Source organism: Stegastes partitus, unplaced genomic scaffold, assembly GCF_000690725.1.
Source record: "Stegastes partitus isolate 25-593 unplaced genomic scaffold, Stegastes_partitus-1.0.2 Scaffold955, whole genome shotgun sequence".
Lineage (NCBI taxonomy): Eukaryota > Metazoa > Chordata > Actinopteri > Pomacentridae > Stegastes > Stegastes partitus.
Genome location: NW_007578686.1, coordinates 39,172 through 59,926, shown reverse-complemented (window position 1 = coordinate 59,926; position 20,755 = coordinate 39,172). Strand labels below are relative to the sequence as shown.

The 20,755-nt window shown below is 40.3% G+C and overlaps 1 protein-coding gene across 1 annotated transcript in view; it reads left to right on the top strand.

Annotated features, from left to right (window-relative positions):
- ccdc88b (coiled-coil domain containing 88B) overlaps positions 1 to 19,239 on the top strand; it is an 83,909-nt gene extending 64,670 nt beyond the window's left edge. The window contains exons 20-28 of the mRNA XM_008294354.1: positions 7 to 168; positions 1,794 to 2,071; positions 2,282 to 2,425; positions 4,462 to 4,648; positions 8,822 to 8,967; positions 13,838 to 13,945; positions 16,255 to 16,406; positions 18,359 to 18,694; positions 19,040 to 19,239. Coding sequence (XP_008292576.1) covers positions 7 to 168; positions 1,794 to 2,071; positions 2,282 to 2,425; positions 4,462 to 4,648; positions 8,822 to 8,967; positions 13,838 to 13,945; positions 16,255 to 16,406; positions 18,359 to 18,694; positions 19,040 to 19,110 — 1,584 coding nt within the window. The 3' untranslated portion in view covers positions 19,111 to 19,239. The remainder of the gene's footprint in view (positions 1 to 6; positions 169 to 1,793; positions 2,072 to 2,281; positions 2,426 to 4,461; positions 4,649 to 8,821; positions 8,968 to 13,837; positions 13,946 to 16,254; positions 16,407 to 18,358; positions 18,695 to 19,039) is intronic.
- Positions 19,240 to 20,755: the final 1,516 nt, after the last annotated feature.

Here is a 20,755-nt window from a genome sequence, read left to right as displayed (position 1 = left end):
CTTTAGAAAGCGGTGGTGGTTGCAGGACGAGAGGCTTTGCTGACACGGTTGTCTCAGTCCCAGGAGGCCTGTGAGCACCTTAAGGAGCAGCTGGAGGCTCTGCGGCGACACTCGCTCAGCCTGCAGGACTCCTGCACCAGACTGCAGACACTCAACACCCAGCTACAGGTGACCTAACACACAGACACACACACGGTATGATTAACGCTGATTCGCTCAACTTGGGAGTTTTTGCAATGAATTTGGTCATAAAGTTTGCATAGACTTGTTACATTATCGCACCATGAGACTATAAAAGAAGACATTGCATTTAAAACGGTACGTTTTTAAAAGATATTCTTATTTGCTTTGATGCGGGGAGTTAGATGAGAAGATCAGCACTACTTTAGTGTCTCAATGGTGAATATGTGTCTGGGTTGAGCAGCTGGTTAGCTTAGCTTAGCATAAAGGCTGGAACCAGATTGGAGAAGTGAGCCTGGACCTGTCCAAAGGAAACAAACTCCACCTGCAAGCATCTGTGAAGTTTACACATTTTTACAAAAAGTGAACATTTGGAGTGTTAGTGTGCAGGACTTTTGTTGGTGCAGATTTTTGTTTGTGTGTGTGTGTGTGTGTGTGTGGTGGAATGTACAAAAATGTAAATGTGAACTTGCTGAATCACTGTTACCTGCGCCTCCTCGCTGAACTGCACCGCTGCTACTTTCAGCGTTTTTTCTTTCTGCCTTTAGTTTGTCTCTGATAAAGGCCATTAGTCATAGTTTGATCTTATTTCTTTCTAAATGTAACTCACATCTCGTTTACCGTTCTTCAGAGAAAGAGAAAGCACACTTGAGAAATCCTGCGTTCTGTTAACTCACGGACATGATCTAATGATAACCGTCAATGGGTTTCTGCTATGATTTTATATTAGACATGCAGCCTTCACCTTCTCATTTAAAACCAAGCAAGCGCTAAAATAATACAATATCAGAACTAATTTCTATAAACTGGCAAAAAAGGTCCACTTGAACTTCAGCATGAACTGATTTGAATTTTTGTGAGATCACTGTGACCTCACAAAACACATTTTTGGCTCTAACTCAAGAATTCATGTGCTGTTTATGACAAAGCTCCACACACACGTCACTCAGATAAAATGATGAAGTGGTGACATTTTATATCCAAAAGGTCAAAGGTCAACCTCATAACTCTCTTGAAAAACATTTTTCTGGTCAATATTCAAGGCCATAACTAATTACCCGAAGGGGGATAGTGACTAGATTTAACATTTGGTTGAAGTGGTGACACTAATTTTGGATTTCCACCTTGAAACCGATTTTCTCTGTGGTGCTGGGTTGAAGATGTGTGTGACGCTTTCGTGTTTTACAATTTGTAGATTCCGTGCAGCAACATTCAGATTTGACGCATTGTCATGGCTACAGTGTTGTGTTCAATCAGCTTTACTGGCCAAACATGCCATTGCAGACAAGAAATCTGACTCTGTTTTAAATCTTTCAATGAAATTCAAAGTGTTCACTCCATATATTATATGAGGCTGGACAGACATGGATTACGGAGGCATACAACTGTAAGGCAGTAATTCTAGTTAATTTATTCTGCTGGCTGGCTCGCAACTACTCTGGCTTCATATTCATCACTGAGACATCATCTAAATCTAAGTCATCTAAATCTTAGGGTAATAAATGTAAAGTAACTTCTGAGCTTTTTGGCTGTCTGTTTAACCTTTAAAATGAATCTAGAATTACTGACATGGCCTCTCTGTTCTGTATCACATACAAAACGCAAACACGCAGGTGGATCAAGCAGCACTCAACTCCCAGCATGCAGCGGTGTTGGCGCGCTGCAGCGAGAGTGACGCCCGGTGTGCCGCCCTGGAGGCCGAGTCCAAGGTGTGGGCGAGGGAACGGGAGGAGTCGGTGGCCCGGATGGAGGCTCTGAGGCGAGACCACGAGAGGATGACGGCATTGCAGCAGCGACAGGAGGTGGAGCTGGAGGAGCTGCTGGACAAACACTCTCAACTACGGAGCAACAACCGCAGCCTGGAGGCCCAGCACAGGGAGCTGGAGGGCAGGTACAAACACTCACTGACTGATGAAATCCTCACTTTGAAGATTTAAGGCATATTTTCTGTTGTTTTGAGGACTTTCAGTTCTCCCAAAACTGAAATACACAAAAGCACAACTCACAAACCCACACACCCGACCTGGATCTTTTAAGGACACACATTTTAAGTCTTTCTTTTTTGTGTGTGTCGGGTGAATATTGTGTTCGAAATCTCAAGGTACAAGGAGCTCTTAGATGGTAAAACTCGGCTGGAAGAGAGAGAGCAGGAAATGAAGATGGAGAGAGAGAAGATGGAGGCAGAGGCCCAGAGGAGGCTGGAGAGAGAGCGAGAGCTGGAGAAGCTGAAAGAAGACAACGAGAGGTAATAAATCCAGCCAGCTTCTTCTGCATCACATTCATGAGATCTGATCATCCTTTCACGGCGCTCATGTTCATTTGAATACAGGGAGCAGCAGCAGTAATGCCTCTATATGAAGCACAGCGAGCAACACAGGAATCAGTTTGAATGCAAATGCACTATATAGTGCACTGAATGCATTTTTGTTCCTGATTTAGGTCCTTTGGGCTGAGCACAGAAAAGCAAGGCACAGAACATCAAAAAACAGGACATAAGACCTGCAAGTGAAAGCTAAAAAAAAAAAAGAAGATTTATTTGGATTCTTCTGCCAAATGTGAATTTATCTGAGGCTGCATATTGTTTTAAGATGATTTTAAACCACTTTTTTCATCACATCTGTGCGTCTGATTACATTTCCTCTTGATGGCTGATGGGTATATAATGATAATGATCGTCATCATAAGATACTTGTGTACCATAATTAGTTAATCAACCATCATCATCATATTGATGTAATTGATTACTGACAGACGGTTGCAAATGATGGACTGCCAAGCTGATGACAGGGTAGTGCAGCTATAAATACAACATTAAACTTAAATGTGCATGCATTTTGAAATCCTTCTTATACCCATTCAATAGCTTAATATTTTCGTTGAATCAGGTAAAGAAGATATTAATGAATTGGTTTAAAAAAATACTCATAAATGAATCGTTTGAGAAAGCTTTTGTAAGGTGACTATGATCTATATTTTTATAACGGCAGTGTATCAAAATGACTTGGAAGTATCAAATGAGGAAGCTCCCTTAGTGATGAACCTACAGAGAATTATTGCCTGGCTCTCTTCGGCTTTATGGCGCTTCATAGTGAGCTCATTGTTTAGCTGTCTGGCTACAACTTTACTGTTTTGGTTCACACTCGCTGATCTCATAGCGTAATGTTTTTTGGCTGCAGCAGGCGGCTGTTTCAGCAAAAAAAACAACAAAACCCCCCCCTAACAGTCTCTGAACAAAACAGCAGACAGACACAGCAGCGACTGGCTGGTGAACATAGTGTAGTCAGACGTTTCCCTCCGGAGCTGGTTTAACAGAGTTACAGATAACGAATACTCACCAGGTGGACAGAAACAGGACTCTAAATGAAGAATAATGTTGCTCCAAAACTGTCGCCAGCTAAAAACTTTGCCATATTAACTTTAAGTCTCTCTCTGGCCATTGATTAAATCCCTAAAAACTCAACTCTGTGTATCAAAGTCACATAATTAGAAGTTTTTTCATTGAAAATAATGGTACAGAGAGCCTCAACCTGCAAGCTGGCAGGACTAGTTGCTTACATTTGCTATCCAGAAGTCTGAATCAGTCTTTTTTGAGAATGTTATGGGTCCATTGTAACTTCAAAACAGAAATGCTCGGCCATTTGTTGAGTGCTTACTGTTATTTAGATATAGTACACCCCAAAACCCCTGCACTGGCCAGGAATCAAACCTGGATCAACTGCTTGGAAGGCAGCTATGCTAACCACTATAACACCAACACCTATATTTCAAGCCTTATCTGTGTTCTCTCACATACAAATACAACATCAATCTAGTACATATATATGATCGATATCATTTTACTGCAGTTGCGCTCACAGCTTGTTTTCTCTGTGCGCAACAACACTTAGTTCCATCTTCTCAAATGTGAATATTTTCATTTTTGAAGTTTCATCCAAAATAACTTTTAGTCCACATGGGAAAAATAAAATGCTAAAACGTTTATTAGTGAATATGACTCAATCGCTCCCTCAGCAGTTGTTAATGGTTTCATCTTGTCTCGTTCTCTCAGTTCTCATTACCAAAATGAAACAAAGAAGATTGCTTCTATTTTCTAAACACTTACCAAAATGTTTTCCCTGAACCATTTTATCTGAGATGTTGTCAGATTTATCTATTGGATTCGCGTCTTTGTGGGGACTCGTCACGTTGCATAACGAGCTTCAGTTTGAGAGCACTTAGTTAGCGGTGACACCGAGCACTTTGCAGGACGCTCAACACTGTCGGTGCGTGTCGGTGTTGCAGGCTGCAGGCCCAGCAGAAGGAGTGGTTGGCGTCGCAGGCCGAGCTGCTGGCTCAGGGCTCAGTGCTGAGGGGAGAGCTGAGCGCATCCCAGCTGGAGAGGACTCGGCTGGAGGGGGAGCTGAGCGCCCTGAGGGAAACCAACCAGAGCCTGGACCTCAGCAGTGCCCGGCTTACCAGCCAGTACCAGGTATGAACCCGACACACACACAGACACACACCTGCAGACACACACAGGTGTTTTGTATTCAAGCTGCCGGTTGACCATTTACATGCAAAACAGGATTTAATGCTTCACAGCAGAGACACTCGGATACATTACCCTCTTCAAATGAAAACAAATTCGTCAAACGCATTATTGGGCAATTAAACAAAATTTATTAGGAATTCATTGCAGGTTTTAGAGAGTGTTTTACATAGCTGTGGTCAGGGAGGAACAGCTATCATATCATCAGAGGGGAACACTTGATATAAAGCCAATTTCAGCTTGGCATATCAGAGAAAAATGATATATTGATCTAAAAAGAAAATGAATAGCAAGCTGCTATTTCGGAGTAGGTGCATTTCTGCCTTCAAATCAGCTTAAGTCTTGTGTGTAATGCTCTAAAACAAGCACTGAATTTTTTTCAAGCAGTTGTTAGAGGGATGACACAGGTGGAGACTGACTTTCCATAAAAGGTTTAAGAAGTCATCCAGCAGATGCTTCCTTCTGCAGCTACTTATGAAATCACTCCTAAATCACTTGGTCTCATGGAGTCCAAACACACGCAGATCTGGCAGTTTTCCTGCCTCCATGCTGGCAACAGCCGTGGCCAGAGGCATTATGTACTCAGGTTGTCTGTCCGCCCATCGCCATTTTGTAAAAGCAATACCTTAGGAATGTCTCGAAAGAATTTCTTCAGATTTTGGAAAAATGTTCACTTTGACTCAAGGATGAGTGAGAATTTGGTGATCAAAGGTCACTCTGACCTCACAAAACATATTTTACCATAACTCGAGAATTCATGCACTGATCATGAGACAATTTCAAACACAAATGTCTAACAGGATAAAATGATGAAGTGATGACATTTTATATCCAAAAGGTCAAAAGTTAACGTGACTGGGACATTGTAATGTCCTGCAAAAACAGTTCTCTGTCCATTATTCAACAGCATAACTCAGGAACAGAAAAGGAGGTCAGAGACATATTTTATATTTAGTTGATGAAGTGGTGACACTAATCGTGGATGTCCACCTTGTAACTGTGGGGACTGTGTAGATCTTGTGTGCAGCTGGTTCATAATGTGTTTGAAGCATCCACGTTGTAGAATTTGCAGCTTCTTTGCAGAAACATTCATACTTGAAACATATTCTACTGTCATGGCTACAATATTCGTCCATCCAGAGCATCACATGCCAGATTGTCTGTCATACTGCGCAGCCTGAAATTAATTTTTTACAAGTTTTTCTTTCTGTGGATCATTGACAGTGGGTTGAACCATTCCCATATCTGTCAGTTAGGACAATACCAATCTGTAATGGAACAGTTATGTGCTTGTTCACTTCTTAACCTAAATATGAAGCTGGAGCCAGGTTAGCTTATCTTTGCATGAAGTCTGGAAACAGAAAAATCAACCTTCTCATTTGAGACTCAGCAATCCATCCATCCACCCATCCATCCATCCATCCATCCTTCCATCCATCCATCCATCCATCCATCCATCATCTATACATCACTTAATCCTCACTGGGGTTGTGGGGGGGCTGGAGTCTATCCCAGCTGACTTTGGGCGAAGGCCTTGGACAGGTCGCGAGTCTATCACAGGGCTACAGTAAATAAACTAGTATTTCCAAAAATGTCAAACTCTTCCTTGAAACTGGCAAATTAATGTTACACATAGTGCTAAGCACACAGATGGAACTGCTATTTTATTTGAAATTCCATTGTTACCATGTTCGTTTTGAAAATAATTTCTCCCTGTCTACTCTTACTCTGCCCCCCACTGTGCTATACAGCAGGTATAAAGCTTAAATCCTGGAAACCAGACATCCAGGCTTCTCATGATAGTAAAAGTGTAAAACAACGATGGAGCCCGCCTGGATAAAAAAAAACAACAACAAAAAAAAAAACACGTTAACTCTGGAGAGATGTTCAGTAAATGTGTGGCTGTAAACTCTTCTAAGAGTTTTCTAATCCTAATCATACTGAAAAGTGTTAAACATTTTCATATTGAAGAATTTCCTTCAAGATCAATAAAGTTGTGTCTTATCTCGAATGTTTGCCTTTTTAAGGCTTTCTTGGAGATTTTTCGAAGCTTAGACATTTTTTGAGAAAAAGGCTCAGAGGTGAGCTCTTTTTACTTTTGCCATTGTGTTTCTTTCACCTGCGATGTGGTTGGTTGCTTTGATGGAAACTCTGCTTCAGACAACATGTTGGGACTCTGAATGCTCAGTTTTTGTGCAGACAAAGCAGCTGAATGAATTCTGCGGTCACTTGTGAGGTCTGTGGTTATGTCAGTCTTTGAGTCAGTGTTGGAGAGCTGTGACCTCTCGCTTCTCAGTTTTTGAGTTTTATTAAAAAAGTTTGCAGTTTGTGTGACCATTGCCCTGGCAATTCAGTCACCGACGGATCATCAGCTCTCTGTGTGCCTCCTCAGTTTAAATTCAATATTGCTGACTGCTATTCAGCTAAATGTGAATCTTCCTTTATAGAGAACCTTGCCGATCCATATTTTGCTTTCTAGCTCCTTTTGCTTTCTTGTCCGCTTTGTCCAAAAACAGGATTTATCGGAGGGCACCCACGGCCCACACTCACCCCACTGTCCCAAAGAGATTTTTACTGATTAAAAAACAGTCAGTGCTGTATCCTTCAAGGTAGAAATTATATAAAAAGTTGAATTTAATATCATGCAGTGTGTTATGCATCTGTTGTTTTCCCTGCATTACTCTAATGTAGTGTTTCTTGTATGGGAGCATTCGAACAGAACCACTGACCTTTTTTAGCTAATTAAATCAAGCACTGTTTGAAAAGATCTTTCATGTAAGTGTTTGTAAGTTACGGAATATTTTTTTGACATAGATCTGCATGCCATTTTGAGCTTGCAACCCCAGTACCTTTGTGATTTCAAGTTTTACATTTTATGCACAGTTGTATTCAAGTAGATAAACAATCTGGGTTTTTTTTGGTTCCACTCGTTGGTAAGTAAAACAACATTTTTGTGTGTAGCTGCAGTTCTGACTGTCAGTATCTTAATCCTAATCTTAACCAGGGATAAGCTTGATAAGAACAGGTATGTTATGTAGACAAATTGTTGACTGTGACAATGTTGGTGTTATTTTTAGTTCTTGCAAAGTTAAATCTTGTTAACTGATGAATTCGGGCCCGTGGTGTTCACTCTCCTCGGCACTGAAGGGAGTGTGGGGGTGTTTTGTGAATATTCTGCTGACTCTGTTTGGCTTTGGCTGCTGCAACAACACCTGGGACTGGCAGACAGACCTCCTCCTTGTTATGTGCTGAGACTCTGGCATGATACGATGAAAGTAGATGATTTTTTGATGGTGAAGGACGATGTTCAAAGATTTTTGAATGGTAGTACTTAGTTTTAAAGAAAACAGAAGGGTGTGGAGATGTTTTTGTTGATTATAAAACAACAGTTGCATTTATAATCTCCTGATTTTACATGTTTGTAGCTTATAAAGTGATAATAACTTGGAGCGCTGCATTTGTATGATTCAAGATGCGTTCAAAGACAGTCCCTATAAAAATGAAAACAGAATTTGGTTTAAATTTGGCCACTGTGCCCATCAAAGATGTGTCCTTGTGCACACAATAATGATGAGGAAAACAATGAGCATGCTCCTGGTGCACTCCTGACCTTGTCCAGTTTTAGAGACTCCAGGCTCTTCCATTATGAAAACTGTGGTTTGTTCTCTTCTAGTACAGACCTTTGTTTTAGTTAATTGGCAGCTTGTGCTACATGTAAAGATATTACAGGTGCCAGCATGCACTCACTGTATAGAGGGGTTAAGGAGTGCAGTATTTTCAGCTCTTTATAAGTTATGAAACTGTACCACAGAAGTCCTCACAGAGATATTATAAGGGCTTAAAAAGATAAACTCTCCACTGGTATTCCATTTTTATGGTCCAGTGCACATAATTTGGCAATTTCTATGTAGTGTTTATGAACCATATTGCTGATTATATAGTTCATCGGCTGGGTATGATGGTCTCCCCTCTGTCAGCAGCTCTGCCCCTGTTTGTTTTCTGTTTGTCCTGTGTTTCACATGCTGTCTCTGGACCACATTCCTACATCATATTAAGCATGCTCACACACACTGTCTGTGCAGGAAAAAATGATTCAATTTATGGTCTTTTCTGCAGCTATTGACCCAGCTGAAGGGGAACATGGAAGAGGAGAACCGGCACTTAGCGGAGCAGAACCAGGGTCTGCTGAAGGAGAACCGGGCTTTACTGGAGCAGAGCCTGGAGCGCCGTGACCAGCACTATTCACAGCAGCGGGAGTACCAGTCAGTACACACATGCTCACACACAAACCAAAGCAGATCATTTGTTTCGCTGTGAATTGCAACCAAGAAAGCAAAAACGGATTAAAGAAGAAATCAGATTTCCTAACGTTGTGCTATTGCAGGAGAAAACTTGATGTAATGTGTTCGAGCAAATGCATTTTGTTAACATTTATAAGTTTATAGGCAGGAACACAGTCTGTATTCATATCTAGTACATTAAAGCACTTCTATGAAGGTTGGAGACTGCGAGACAACAATTTCACAGTCCGGCAGCACTCAGCAGTCACCCTTTTGAATGAGCAATAGACTGGTAGCGAATTAATCCAGAACTAACAGTGAGCATGCAGAGCTGGCTTCACTCTTCAAGTCTAATGAATTAGACTTCTCAGAGATTATATACATTTTTTTTTGCCTTCATTTTCAGCCTTCATCCTTAAAAAGATCACTTTTGTCTCAAGATAAAAATGTCACTGTTAACAAAGTCATATTATTTCACAGCATGCTTTAGTCCAGCACCCTGCAATGCAACATCTGTAGCCTTTTACACCTCCAACACTGGTGGGTCTCTGTTACAAATGCATGCCCAAAGGCCATGCATAATTCAGACTCAGAAATCAATTTGGATGTTTGTCCATATCAGCACAACTTTCACATAGAAGAAAGTGATCACACTGAATTATAGAAAAAGTAGATGACGACACGATAACAACATAAATAGGATATCACAAGATACAAGACGGACGGATGATCTTGGATTTGATTAGAGGAGTTTATACATGTATGTTTGTGGCATATTTGTGAAAAAAATATTGTCAGATCCCATTTTAAAGCTGGCTGAGAAAGGTTTTAGGGCAACATTTGAGACCACTGGAGGTTAAAGGTGTCCAGTAGAGTTTATGTTTTTGTGAGCAGGCCAGTGCTTTATTCGGATTTCATTCACGTCCACAAGAGCACACAGTCACACGCTATGTACACCGATCAGCCACAGCATTAGAACCACTGACAGACGATATCAGCATTATGAGTCATTATCTTGTTAGAATGCCATGTTCTGCTGAAAAACGTTGGGTCATGGCAGTCATGTGGATGTTACTTTAACATGTACCACCGACCTGAACATTGTTCGAGACCAAGTGCACCCGTTCATGGCAACAACTCTCCCTGATGGCCTCATCCATCCAATAAATCCAACACAAAAACTGGTCAAGAACATCTCAAGAAACAAGTTGTAGAGTCTAAAGTGTTGATCTGGCATCCGACCTCCCCACATCTCAATCTGATTGAGCATTTGCGGGATGCACCGAAACATGAGAGATCTACAGAGGCCCAAAACCACAACCCACAGGACCCAAAGGACCTGCCACCAACATCCAAACACCACAGAACCTGAGACACTAGTGATCGCGTGTCCATGAAGAGGCACAAATACACAGTAGTAGGAAGGTGGTTTTATTGCTGTGGGTGTATTTCTGATGACAGTTTGACACTGTTAAACTGCCCCAAAGTTAGTGGCAATAATTCATAAAAAAAAATACAGCAAAAATGCATTGAATGCATTTATCAAGACTCAAGAATATGTATGTTGTGAGGAACATTAAATAGTAAACATTACATTTGTTTTGCATAGTCAGACTATTCTGCAGCACAGAATGTCTGCACCTCATTATCATGATAGGAGAACAACATGCTCTGGCTTGTTTGTATGTCTTTAAATACATCACAATCGTATTGGGTGGAGCTATGTCACAGATGCACAAATGTGTTCCCTCAAAATAATGACAGAGGAATTGAATTTGCACGAAGGGAGGCAAGCACCATCATTAAAATGGCTAATTCCTCACTGCACGATGCAAATCTTTTGCAAAACTTGAAACTTTCAGTGTGGTAGGTTGTTGTTGTTTTTTCCTGATGGGATTTTGAAAACTATAACATGTAGATGGCGGAAGGAGAGGAGAAAGCCAAGTGAAATGGATAGTTAATGGCAGGTTTATACCCGCAGTCTACATCACATGCGTCAGACTAATATAACAGAAAGCACAAAGGAAACATGACCTCCTCTCAGCTCTACAAGGCCGTTTCGTATCCTTCAGCCCATAGTTTCAGTTTATAATCAGATGCAGCCGACAGCTGTTTCAACAAAAACTTCTGAAAAATTCAGGGTTTTACTGAAATTGTTACTCACAATTTAGCAGCAGGAGGGCAGTTCAGACAAGCAAACAAGTCCAGACAGGCAAAGCAAAAAGGCAGGTCACCAACTGGCAGCAGGTCAGAACATGGGTAGCTGAGAAAAACTAATCAGGGACAGGGGAGCAGGACCAGGCTGCAGGTAACAGAACACAGAATCAGATTTAGGAAGTTGTAACACAGAAACACACAACAACACTGATGATCTGGCCAGAAGCAGGTGGAATCGGGCCGGTGTAGATGTGGATTTGGGAGTCAGGTGACTGGGGCCGATGGGAGAGTCTGTGGGCATCTGGTAGACGGAGAATGGCAGGTCTGAAAAATTCTTAAGACATGCATTGGCCTGGGGGAAATGAGAAGTGGCTGGGGACAGAGGGAGAGAAAAACAACCGAGAACAAGACATCTTGACAGGAGCATTTAGCTGCTGAAAAGCTGCTGAATGATAAAACAGAGCTAAAAGGAGAATAAATATTGCATTTCCATTCATCAGGAGGCCAGAAACATGGCTTCAGATAAATGTTAATGTTATGTGCTGTGGAAATTTAGCAAGTCTAAGTTCACCGCATCACTTTGAAAGCATCCCTCAGGTAGGCATGTCCCTACTGGTATAGACACTAATATCAGGCACTTTTATTGTTGATGTGACTCTTTATTTATGCTGTGGCATCACTCTGGAAAAGTGGTGGTGACCTTTAGACTCTGCCAAGTTTTTATTCTGACAGTTTGCCTTTAGCCCTGATCAAAGCTGACTTGAACCAGTACCACTCTATCACCTCCTGCCTGCAGGTGAATACAAAAACATCAGTATTGTTGGAATATATTATTTGGGGGAAAAAAAGTTTTTAAAAACATTTTTGTGGTAATTATATGTCAGACAGACTTCACACCCATAAAAAATGCAAAACTGCTTATTCCTAAACCTCTAATCAGAGTGTTTCCATCTGAAATATTTGATGTGTTCATCCCAAAGTCTGAGGTTCAGAACAAAATGGTGCACAGTGCATTTTTAGAGCAGTTTCTTCAATCTGGAGTGTTTATTCCTGCAGCTCAGGTTTTTTTGAGCGGGGCTCTGTCCTGAGCCAAGCCAACTGTGGTATGGTTCATTAGGAGTGAGAATCTAATCCAAACTAACACCAGGATACAAGTCCAAATAGAGCATCAGGGGTGGAAGGGGACGGATGTTTTTATCTCACAGCCAGCAGTTTCTCTCACTTAGAAAAACAGCCATTAAAAACGAAGTGAAGTCACAGTCTGACTCAGGCTCCCATCCAGATTGGTCTGTTTTCGTAGGAGCAATGAGTAACAATGAGTAGTCTGCAATGAAAAGATAAAATTCAAACAAGATGACATAACAGTCAAATTAATCTGACAAGTATTAGTGCATGTGAAAACCAAGAAATGCACCAAATACCATCTGGCCCGTGCAGTGCAGATTACAAAACTGTTGATGCACATTTCGGTTAAACCGTCTCTGCAGCAGATTCAATACACTTCACAGATATGTAAGTTTCCTGCCACTCAGCTGTCTCAGGTGGACTCTTCTGTTTATTTTCCTTTGGAAGGGTCTGCAAAACGCAGAGCTGGGAAACTGCAAAAGACAGCTTAGATTGTTTGATTTACAGAATCGCTTGAATTGTGAGTGACGCTGAGCAAATGATGCAACGACTTTTCCCTTCAGAACTAATGCAGGGGGAAATGTTGTGAATCCAGTGAGCAAACATGTGAAAGACGCCTCATAAGCCTTCATAAAATGAGTCGAACTCGCCTCGCAAGGTGCTTTATCAAACTCTAAACTCAGTCTTACTTCATAAATGTGATACTGTAGTTGTGGTGGTGCACACCATGATGTACAGCAGGTTGTTTTTAAAGAAGCAAAGAAAAAGTCTGCACTTAAATAGCATGGTGGAAAGAGAAAAAAGACACAAGAGAATTCTGCGTTTAATAAATGAATAAAAGTAAAAAAAATAATAAAATAAAACAATACATCACCATAAAGCTTTCCTTGACATAAATCAATACAGTGCCTGAGTGTTACTCTATCAGCAGAACCTATATTGTCACTGCTCATAACCGTGTTTTTCGTAGTTCATTGACTATCTACAGAATATCTTTTGAGACGTTTCAGTTTGGACAAAAGTAGTAGACCGACTAAACGAGTGATTAAAAGACCAGCACAACCATGCTGCTACTGCTGCTACAAATGTCCAGAGCCCTTGAAACCAAACGAAACATTTCCATTTATGACCGCTGCTTGTCTCTATTAACAACCTCTGATCTGTGCATCAGTAATAATCAGCTCTTACTGTCAGCGATTACATTATATTTCATTCAGGAGATGGTTTTTCAAAGCATATACGGGCTGTTTTTCATCAATGGTCTGATTTGTATTTGTGCACAGCGTAGCTCGAACCCCCGAAACCTCTGCAGTGCATTAACATCCATCTACACGCGGTCTCCTTTTTGATGTGTTGGTTAATAAAGAGTGCAGTGCAAACATCACAGCGGGCTCCACTTCTCAGAAGGGAGGTTATAAGAAATGGTTGAATCAAACACCGAGAACCACGTTGCGTACATCCTCCAGAATAATCCCATCAACTGGCACTCATAATGCATGCATGAAATGAATCAAACAGACCTTCATCCTCTCATCCCCTTTGTTCTGATGCTTCGTATGTTTTCCTCCAGGGAGAAGCTGAGCGAGCTCCGGCGGGAAAAGCAGAAGTTGGTGGAGAAGATTATGGATCAGTATAGAGTCCTCGAGCCCAGCATGCAGCCTCCAACCAGCAAGGCCAAGTACTCATAAATACACATACCTATGCAAATATATTTGTTAACTACACCTGTGCACACCAGAGTAAAACAATAGCCTTGCAGTGAGTAATGCAAGGCTACTGCTGAGACCGGATGATTGGACAGTGCTGTGCATTTAAAGAATATCATTAATATTTTCAAAATAATGACATTTGATGAGATAATGAGTGTTTGGATGACAGACAGACACATAGTTAGCAACCTGCTAGTGAACATAGTGGAGCACCGAGCCGCTGAAGAGCCAGATATTTCCCTCAGGAGCTAGTGGAGACCAAAAACTGAGTTAAAAGAGACTAAATATTGAACTGAAACTGTCCAGAAAAAAATACCCAGAATTAAATAAACGTTTTAAATTGATTTATACAAAAGTCAATACTTTTGGGGAGCTGTTGGGTGCTTTGCATGTTTTTTTTCCAGTACACGGTGTTTTTTGCTTTGCTCTGATCTCTACAGTGGAGAGTGAAAAGTAGTATGACCCATAGACACACAATAGATACATTCAAATAAACAGAAATGATCTTTTAAAGGTGCTCTGTGTTTCTTGACATTGTCAGAAATGTGTGGATTCAATGGAGGTCATAGTTAAAGGTGGTGTTGTACTGAAGTGCATTACTGTTTTGTCCTCCTTATGTGAAGGAAGCAGGATATCAGAAACACCTCTGAATACACGTAATACAGTCAAGTTCAACACAAGTATGACTTCTGTGGTAAAAGGTGTAATTGAATGTTTTCCTCCATGACAGTGTCAACAAAACAGAACATCATAAGCACCATAATATTTGACTTCCTGCCAGAACAGCACAGGTGTGTAATAATAATAATAATAATAAAATAATAATGATAATGATAATAATAATAATAATAATTTAATCATTTTGGAATTGTCACAATTTAATTAGAAACATGTTTTCAAATTACAGTTTAGCTACTCTGATGACAGCTGATAGAGATAGCTGCACTCCAAAATCATACAAAAGAGGTCATCATTTTATCCATTAGTTTATCTTTTATTTCTTTTTCCTCTCTCTTTTTTGACACTTTGTTGAGCTGGAACAACTTATCAGCTCTCAGAGGTGGTTTTCTTTTGGACAGACCAAGCGAATACAAAGCAACCATTTTAATTAAATCATGATATTTTCCTTTCAGATCAGTTTTATTATGTTTATTCAAAGCCTTTCTTCCGTACTGCTGGAGAAAAATGGAACACATTATTTTTCCCTATTCTAGCTTTGTGTGGTGATGTTTCCCTATCAGATAGTTACTTCACTCTGAATACATTTGGGTTTACATAAAGGGTTTTGTGGGACATCAAACTGAGTTTAGGTTGTACGCCTACATTCGTCTGCAGAATTAGTTCTGCAAGATGTCAGGGTTTCACAGTAGGATTTCAAATTACGGTACAAAATACAATGTATTTCGATTTAAAAAAATGTTTTCTATATATTGTATTATTGCCCATTATGGTAACAGAAGATGTTACTTCCACTACACAACAAAGGATGATGTTTTATTCTTTATATGAGGGGGAGGGTAGCACTCATTAGCAAAACATGTCAGCACAGGAAAATAAAAAGGCATCGCGATTAGAGTTGGACTGATATATTGGAAATGAGCTCATTGTAGAGCGTTGTGTACACGTTGTCAGATAATTAACAAGAAATCTGCAGTACAGAAGTGCCAAAGTAGGTTGGAGATAATTTAGAAACAGTCTCATTTACATAGTTTGTCCACCAAACTGACGAGTTGAGTTTTCAACTGTAGCATGTCCCACTTAAAAAACAAAACAAGTTGTTTATTTATGTCTGATCTGTATCTGCTTATATAAACTCCTAAATATCAGTATCATTATCTGCCTCAGAAATCAAGTGTAAGTGGGTCTATCCTTTATTTTTGTATTTGCTTTTGCAGTGTAACCTGCCTTGCACTAAACCACCGAAGAGCATTTTCTTTGACAAATACGAAAGTGTATTTGGTCCCAAGTGCTACAGCTTATTATGGTCATGACATTTTAATTATAGCATTTCCAAATGTATTTTCTACAAACACCTTCCTGGCGTAACAAATGGCATTTGGCACCTTAAGGAGCATTTTGTTCTTATTTTGAATTGTTGTATCAGAAAACAAACACAACGTGGCACAAAATGCATTTTGTGAACAAGATGCAGCCACTGACACTTGGCATCCCACCACTGTTTCTGAAAAGTCAGCGTGCAGACACACACAGACGCACACACACACCCCCCTGGCTCATCCCTCTTTGTAAATGGTCCCTGTCCTCTGTGTCCTCATAGGAAATCTAACTGGATTGCAGACAGGATGAAGAAGCTAATCAAACCCCGGGGAGGAGGAAGAGAGGGACGCGCCCTCTTCACCGCCGCGGGCAGCGTGGAAAACTTGGCCGACAGCACTGAATTTACATCAGACACACACACACCTCAGCCTGGTGAGACCCCACACACACACACACACACACACACGCACACACACACACACACACACACATACACACATGCACAGAGGCCAGCGCACTACGCCTCATTCTCACACCGAGAAACACACAAACACCAACCGACTGGTTTTCACAAAGATATGCTCACATGCTCACCCCATCAAGCGAGGCTACAGGCATGCATACAAATCATCTCATGACTACCAAGTGTGGTCGGCATTGATACCACTCCCTTCTCCTTAGATCTCTCCCTGTAGAGTGCCAAGACTCAGTGAAGCCGGCTTTCTCTGCTAACCACATGTTGAAAGGAGAAGATTCGCGAGGCTTCATTCTCTTTTTATGCATTTACTGACTGAGAGCCTGTAGAAAAACTCTCTGCAGACACTTTCAAAGCCTGGATTTAAGCCCCAACCTGCATTCTTAATATGTTTTCTCTCTTTCTGACATACTAATATTGTTGCTCATTTAATTTTATTTTCCCTGGCATTGTGTTTTCTATTATCCACCTTAAAACCCTGATTTCCTAAACGTGGGGGGTCTTTCTGTGTTCTTGACAAGACGACTGCTGTTTTTTTATTGAGCCTGCATCCCAGAGAGAGACTTGATCTCCCGTCTACACAACAAGTAGAAGAAGCAGAAAATCTCTCCGAAGTGGAGAGCCAGCTAAGACATTTCCCACAAATTCAGCTTCTTGCTGTTATATATCTTTGAGGTGACATTTCCCACGAACATTAACCCTGAAACAAAAGTCTGTCGTTGCTGTTTTACATGACCTACTGTTGAATAAGCGACGATCACTTTTTTTTAATATAAGGTGAGGCATATATCCAAGCCCTTTAGTAAACTAATTTGCAATGCATTTTCTAAATTACACACACACACACACACACACACTACTACCTGTATATTGTTATAATATACGCATATATCTTTACTATATTTATGTTTTTAAAGAACTCAGACATAACAACACCTACAACCGCTGTTAGACCATACTGCAGGCACATTTTCGAGTGAGCACACATCATAATTATCATAACTCTCAATTCAAACTCCATGATGCATAAGAACAAAAGAAGTGAACTCTTGCACTCTGTGAGCACTGAATTTGTTGAAAATTCCTCTCACACAGCATGTAGCAAGTGTAAAAAGATGCTCTTGTGAGTGCTGAAAATATGCAGGAGTCTATAAACGTGTAGACTATGACAGACTATGTTTTCTCTCTCTAAGTAGATATATAGGATGTTTTAAAGCTTTAATTAATATGTATTTGCCCTTTTTCCACAGTTATTTTTTATGACAAATTCTTAATGAAATAAACTAAGAAATAATAAAAACTCACTCTCTGCTTATTTCTACAACATTGTAGTAATGCATGTTATAAACCAGTTATTACATGTTTATATACCATAAATGTTAAGTAGGAGGATTTAAAGTTAGCAGTCTTCCTTCATCTGTGCATCTGTTACTCAGGCAAATGGATAAAGGCAAAGCAATGTAATTATGAAAAATGTAAAATTTACATATTACATTTATGTAATAGTACTTTATACAAAGTTATTCACAATAACGCTGTCTGTCACAAAGCATTTTCAGTTAACTGTTCAGATATTAGCTAAGTAACTGGTCACTAGAAAGTTTAAAATAAAGCACTATTTTTTTAGCGCTTTCCTGCAGTTCATAGCAGTCCAGCTCTACCAAATGAGCCACAGTTACCACATTTCTCTAAATTATTTCTGCCTCGGCCTGAAAATCCCTGAAACTTGGTGGCATGCAGTGAAAGACACTGAAAATCATCATGGAGAGGGTCTAGTATGTTAATGATACTCACATAATTAATTAACCAGTGATTTACTGAATACCACATCATCACCGGTAACACTGTACTTACTTTGTAAAAACACAGATCCATTTGTCAACCATGAATTTATTTCATACTGTTTCAGACCCACGCAGTGCTCCGGTTTCTCCGTCTCCCTTGAGAAAAGCTTCATCATCCCAGCCAGAGCCGGACATCTCGCTTCCTGGGACTCCCGCCACGCGCTCCGGCTCCGGGGGCCGTCGTAAGCTGGGATCCCGTCATGGATGGGGGCTGGGTTTGACTAGAGTTTCCCAATCCTTTAGTCCCGGCGACCAGAAGACACCTCCACGCCTGCGGCAACATTCCAGCCAAAGCAACTCGACCGTCCTCTGGGAGGGAGAGAGAAGTGAAAGTAATACACCTCAGGAGGCAGAAGCATTGCCAAGCAGTTCGGAGGGCGCAGAGGAGGATGAAGAGAGAGGTGAGGACGAGAAAGTGGAATGAGGAAGATCATGTCTGCACACCTTCCTGAAATGTCCGCCCTAGAAACTGTAAAATAAGTAAGATAATGGAGGGATTATTTTTGCAATGCATGTTCATTAACTTGAAAAGAAAAAAATAGCTCACTGTGTAACACTGTGAGTGATGTGAACAGATAAAAAGATCTATGGGGTAATAAGTCAAACGTCATGCAGGATAAAAATTGAACTGTAAAATAAAACTGTGCCTGGAGTGATCATAACATCTACAATCACTCCAAAATACAGCTAATGATCTATTTAATAAAACATGCAGTTTCATTTTCAATGTGATCTTTGCATTTCAGACGATCAACACTCCAGTGATGACACCATGATGGCTCGAGATACAACAACAGACTCACAGCAGCTGAATTAAAACCAAGGGTTTTCTATTATGTGCTCCAAGCCAACTGTTCTGATGCATCTTTGTCTGTGTCTGAATATTTTAAACATAAGATCCTCCTAGTATTTTTGAATACACAAATAAATAAATTCTTCAATCCATGGTGAGTTATTGACCATCTCTCTAAGCTGACGTTTACTACTATATTAATACAAATCAATTGATGAGCTAAACTAATTTTTATTATGTACAATATCTGTCTTTGCTTTTCAGCTCCCAGAGTGTCTTAATTGAGCACAAATGCAGTGATTTTTCTATTCCCTCTTTTCCATTTACAACATTTTCAGCACCACAGGAAACCTCTCTTCATTTCCTATAATGTCAGCACTAGTTTGTTTTGAACAATCCATTATTGTCTGATAACCCTAATAGAATGGTAATTTTAACCCAAACTATGATCTTTTCCATAACTAAGTAATTGTTGTGCATTAACCACAACCTGAACCACACAAGTTTCAGATCAGAAAACACTTATGCATAATCCTGCATGGGAATTATTAATAATGTATTTTGCTTTTTAATTTGGAGGACTTGGTGATAACCTCAGGAAATTAGTGAAGAGGTCTGTCTGGTTAGCCGGGAACACACTGAGTACCAGCCCTCTCAGATAATGTTAGCCACTGAGTCGAAGCTAAAAGCTATAATTGAGAAGTCAGTGAACATTATGTCAAGTGAAAACCTTTCAAAATCCTGTTGACATTTGAACCTATGATAATAATCAAAAACTGTGGACTGGAACAGAACTTTTTCTAACAGTGCATCTGTATACCTCACTCAAAAAGTAACGTAAAAAATGAAACCAACTGCAGTTCCTCAAATGACCACTTGAGGCAGTGAACCCCTATAGACCCCCATGTTAAAATGTCCAACTTTATAGCAGAAACAAATGTGTTTATAGCCAGGTAGAAAAAAACATTTTTGGTCTGTATAGCTAATGATCCTGTTCATGACAACTGTATGGGGGTTAATTTATATATCACTCACTCGTTTAAATTGTTCTAAGACTTCAAGTTCAGCTTTGATTGACAGGCAGCTGCTATCATAGGACAGTCCATGGCCAGCCTCAGCTCTCTTCATGCTCCACTTCTTTCTGAATTTTGGATTAGCGAGGAGTTCAGCACGACCAAGATGGCAATGCCCAGAGTCACCACACTGTTTAGGAAACCTATGGGTGACATCTTGAAACATTTGTACATACTTATATATAGTTTATGTCCCGCTCGGTTGGAAGTAGGAGGAAAGAACTTCTAAGCTCCCTGTTAGACATTTTAAGTAAAATGCTCCTTGTAGTTAGATTAACTCACTTCTGTCATATTTGTGTCTCACATCAGCTGCACACATTACTGGGCAACTTCTATCCATGGAAATGTTTCTATGCTTGTTTGTATGAGCAAACTGCTGCATAATTTGTTGTTAATATTGGTAATGCTAACAATGACTAATCTGACAAGAAAGGTTTTGATAAAGGCATCATTGTGGTTCTAAAATTTGTCGTGTATATATAAAAAAAAAAAATGGATGTAGCCCCTGGGTCTGAAAAATAAGGACAATACGAAAGAGTCCTCAACCTGCATTCTTTCTACAGGCCTGCAGGAGGCGACTCCACTGGTTGCAAAAC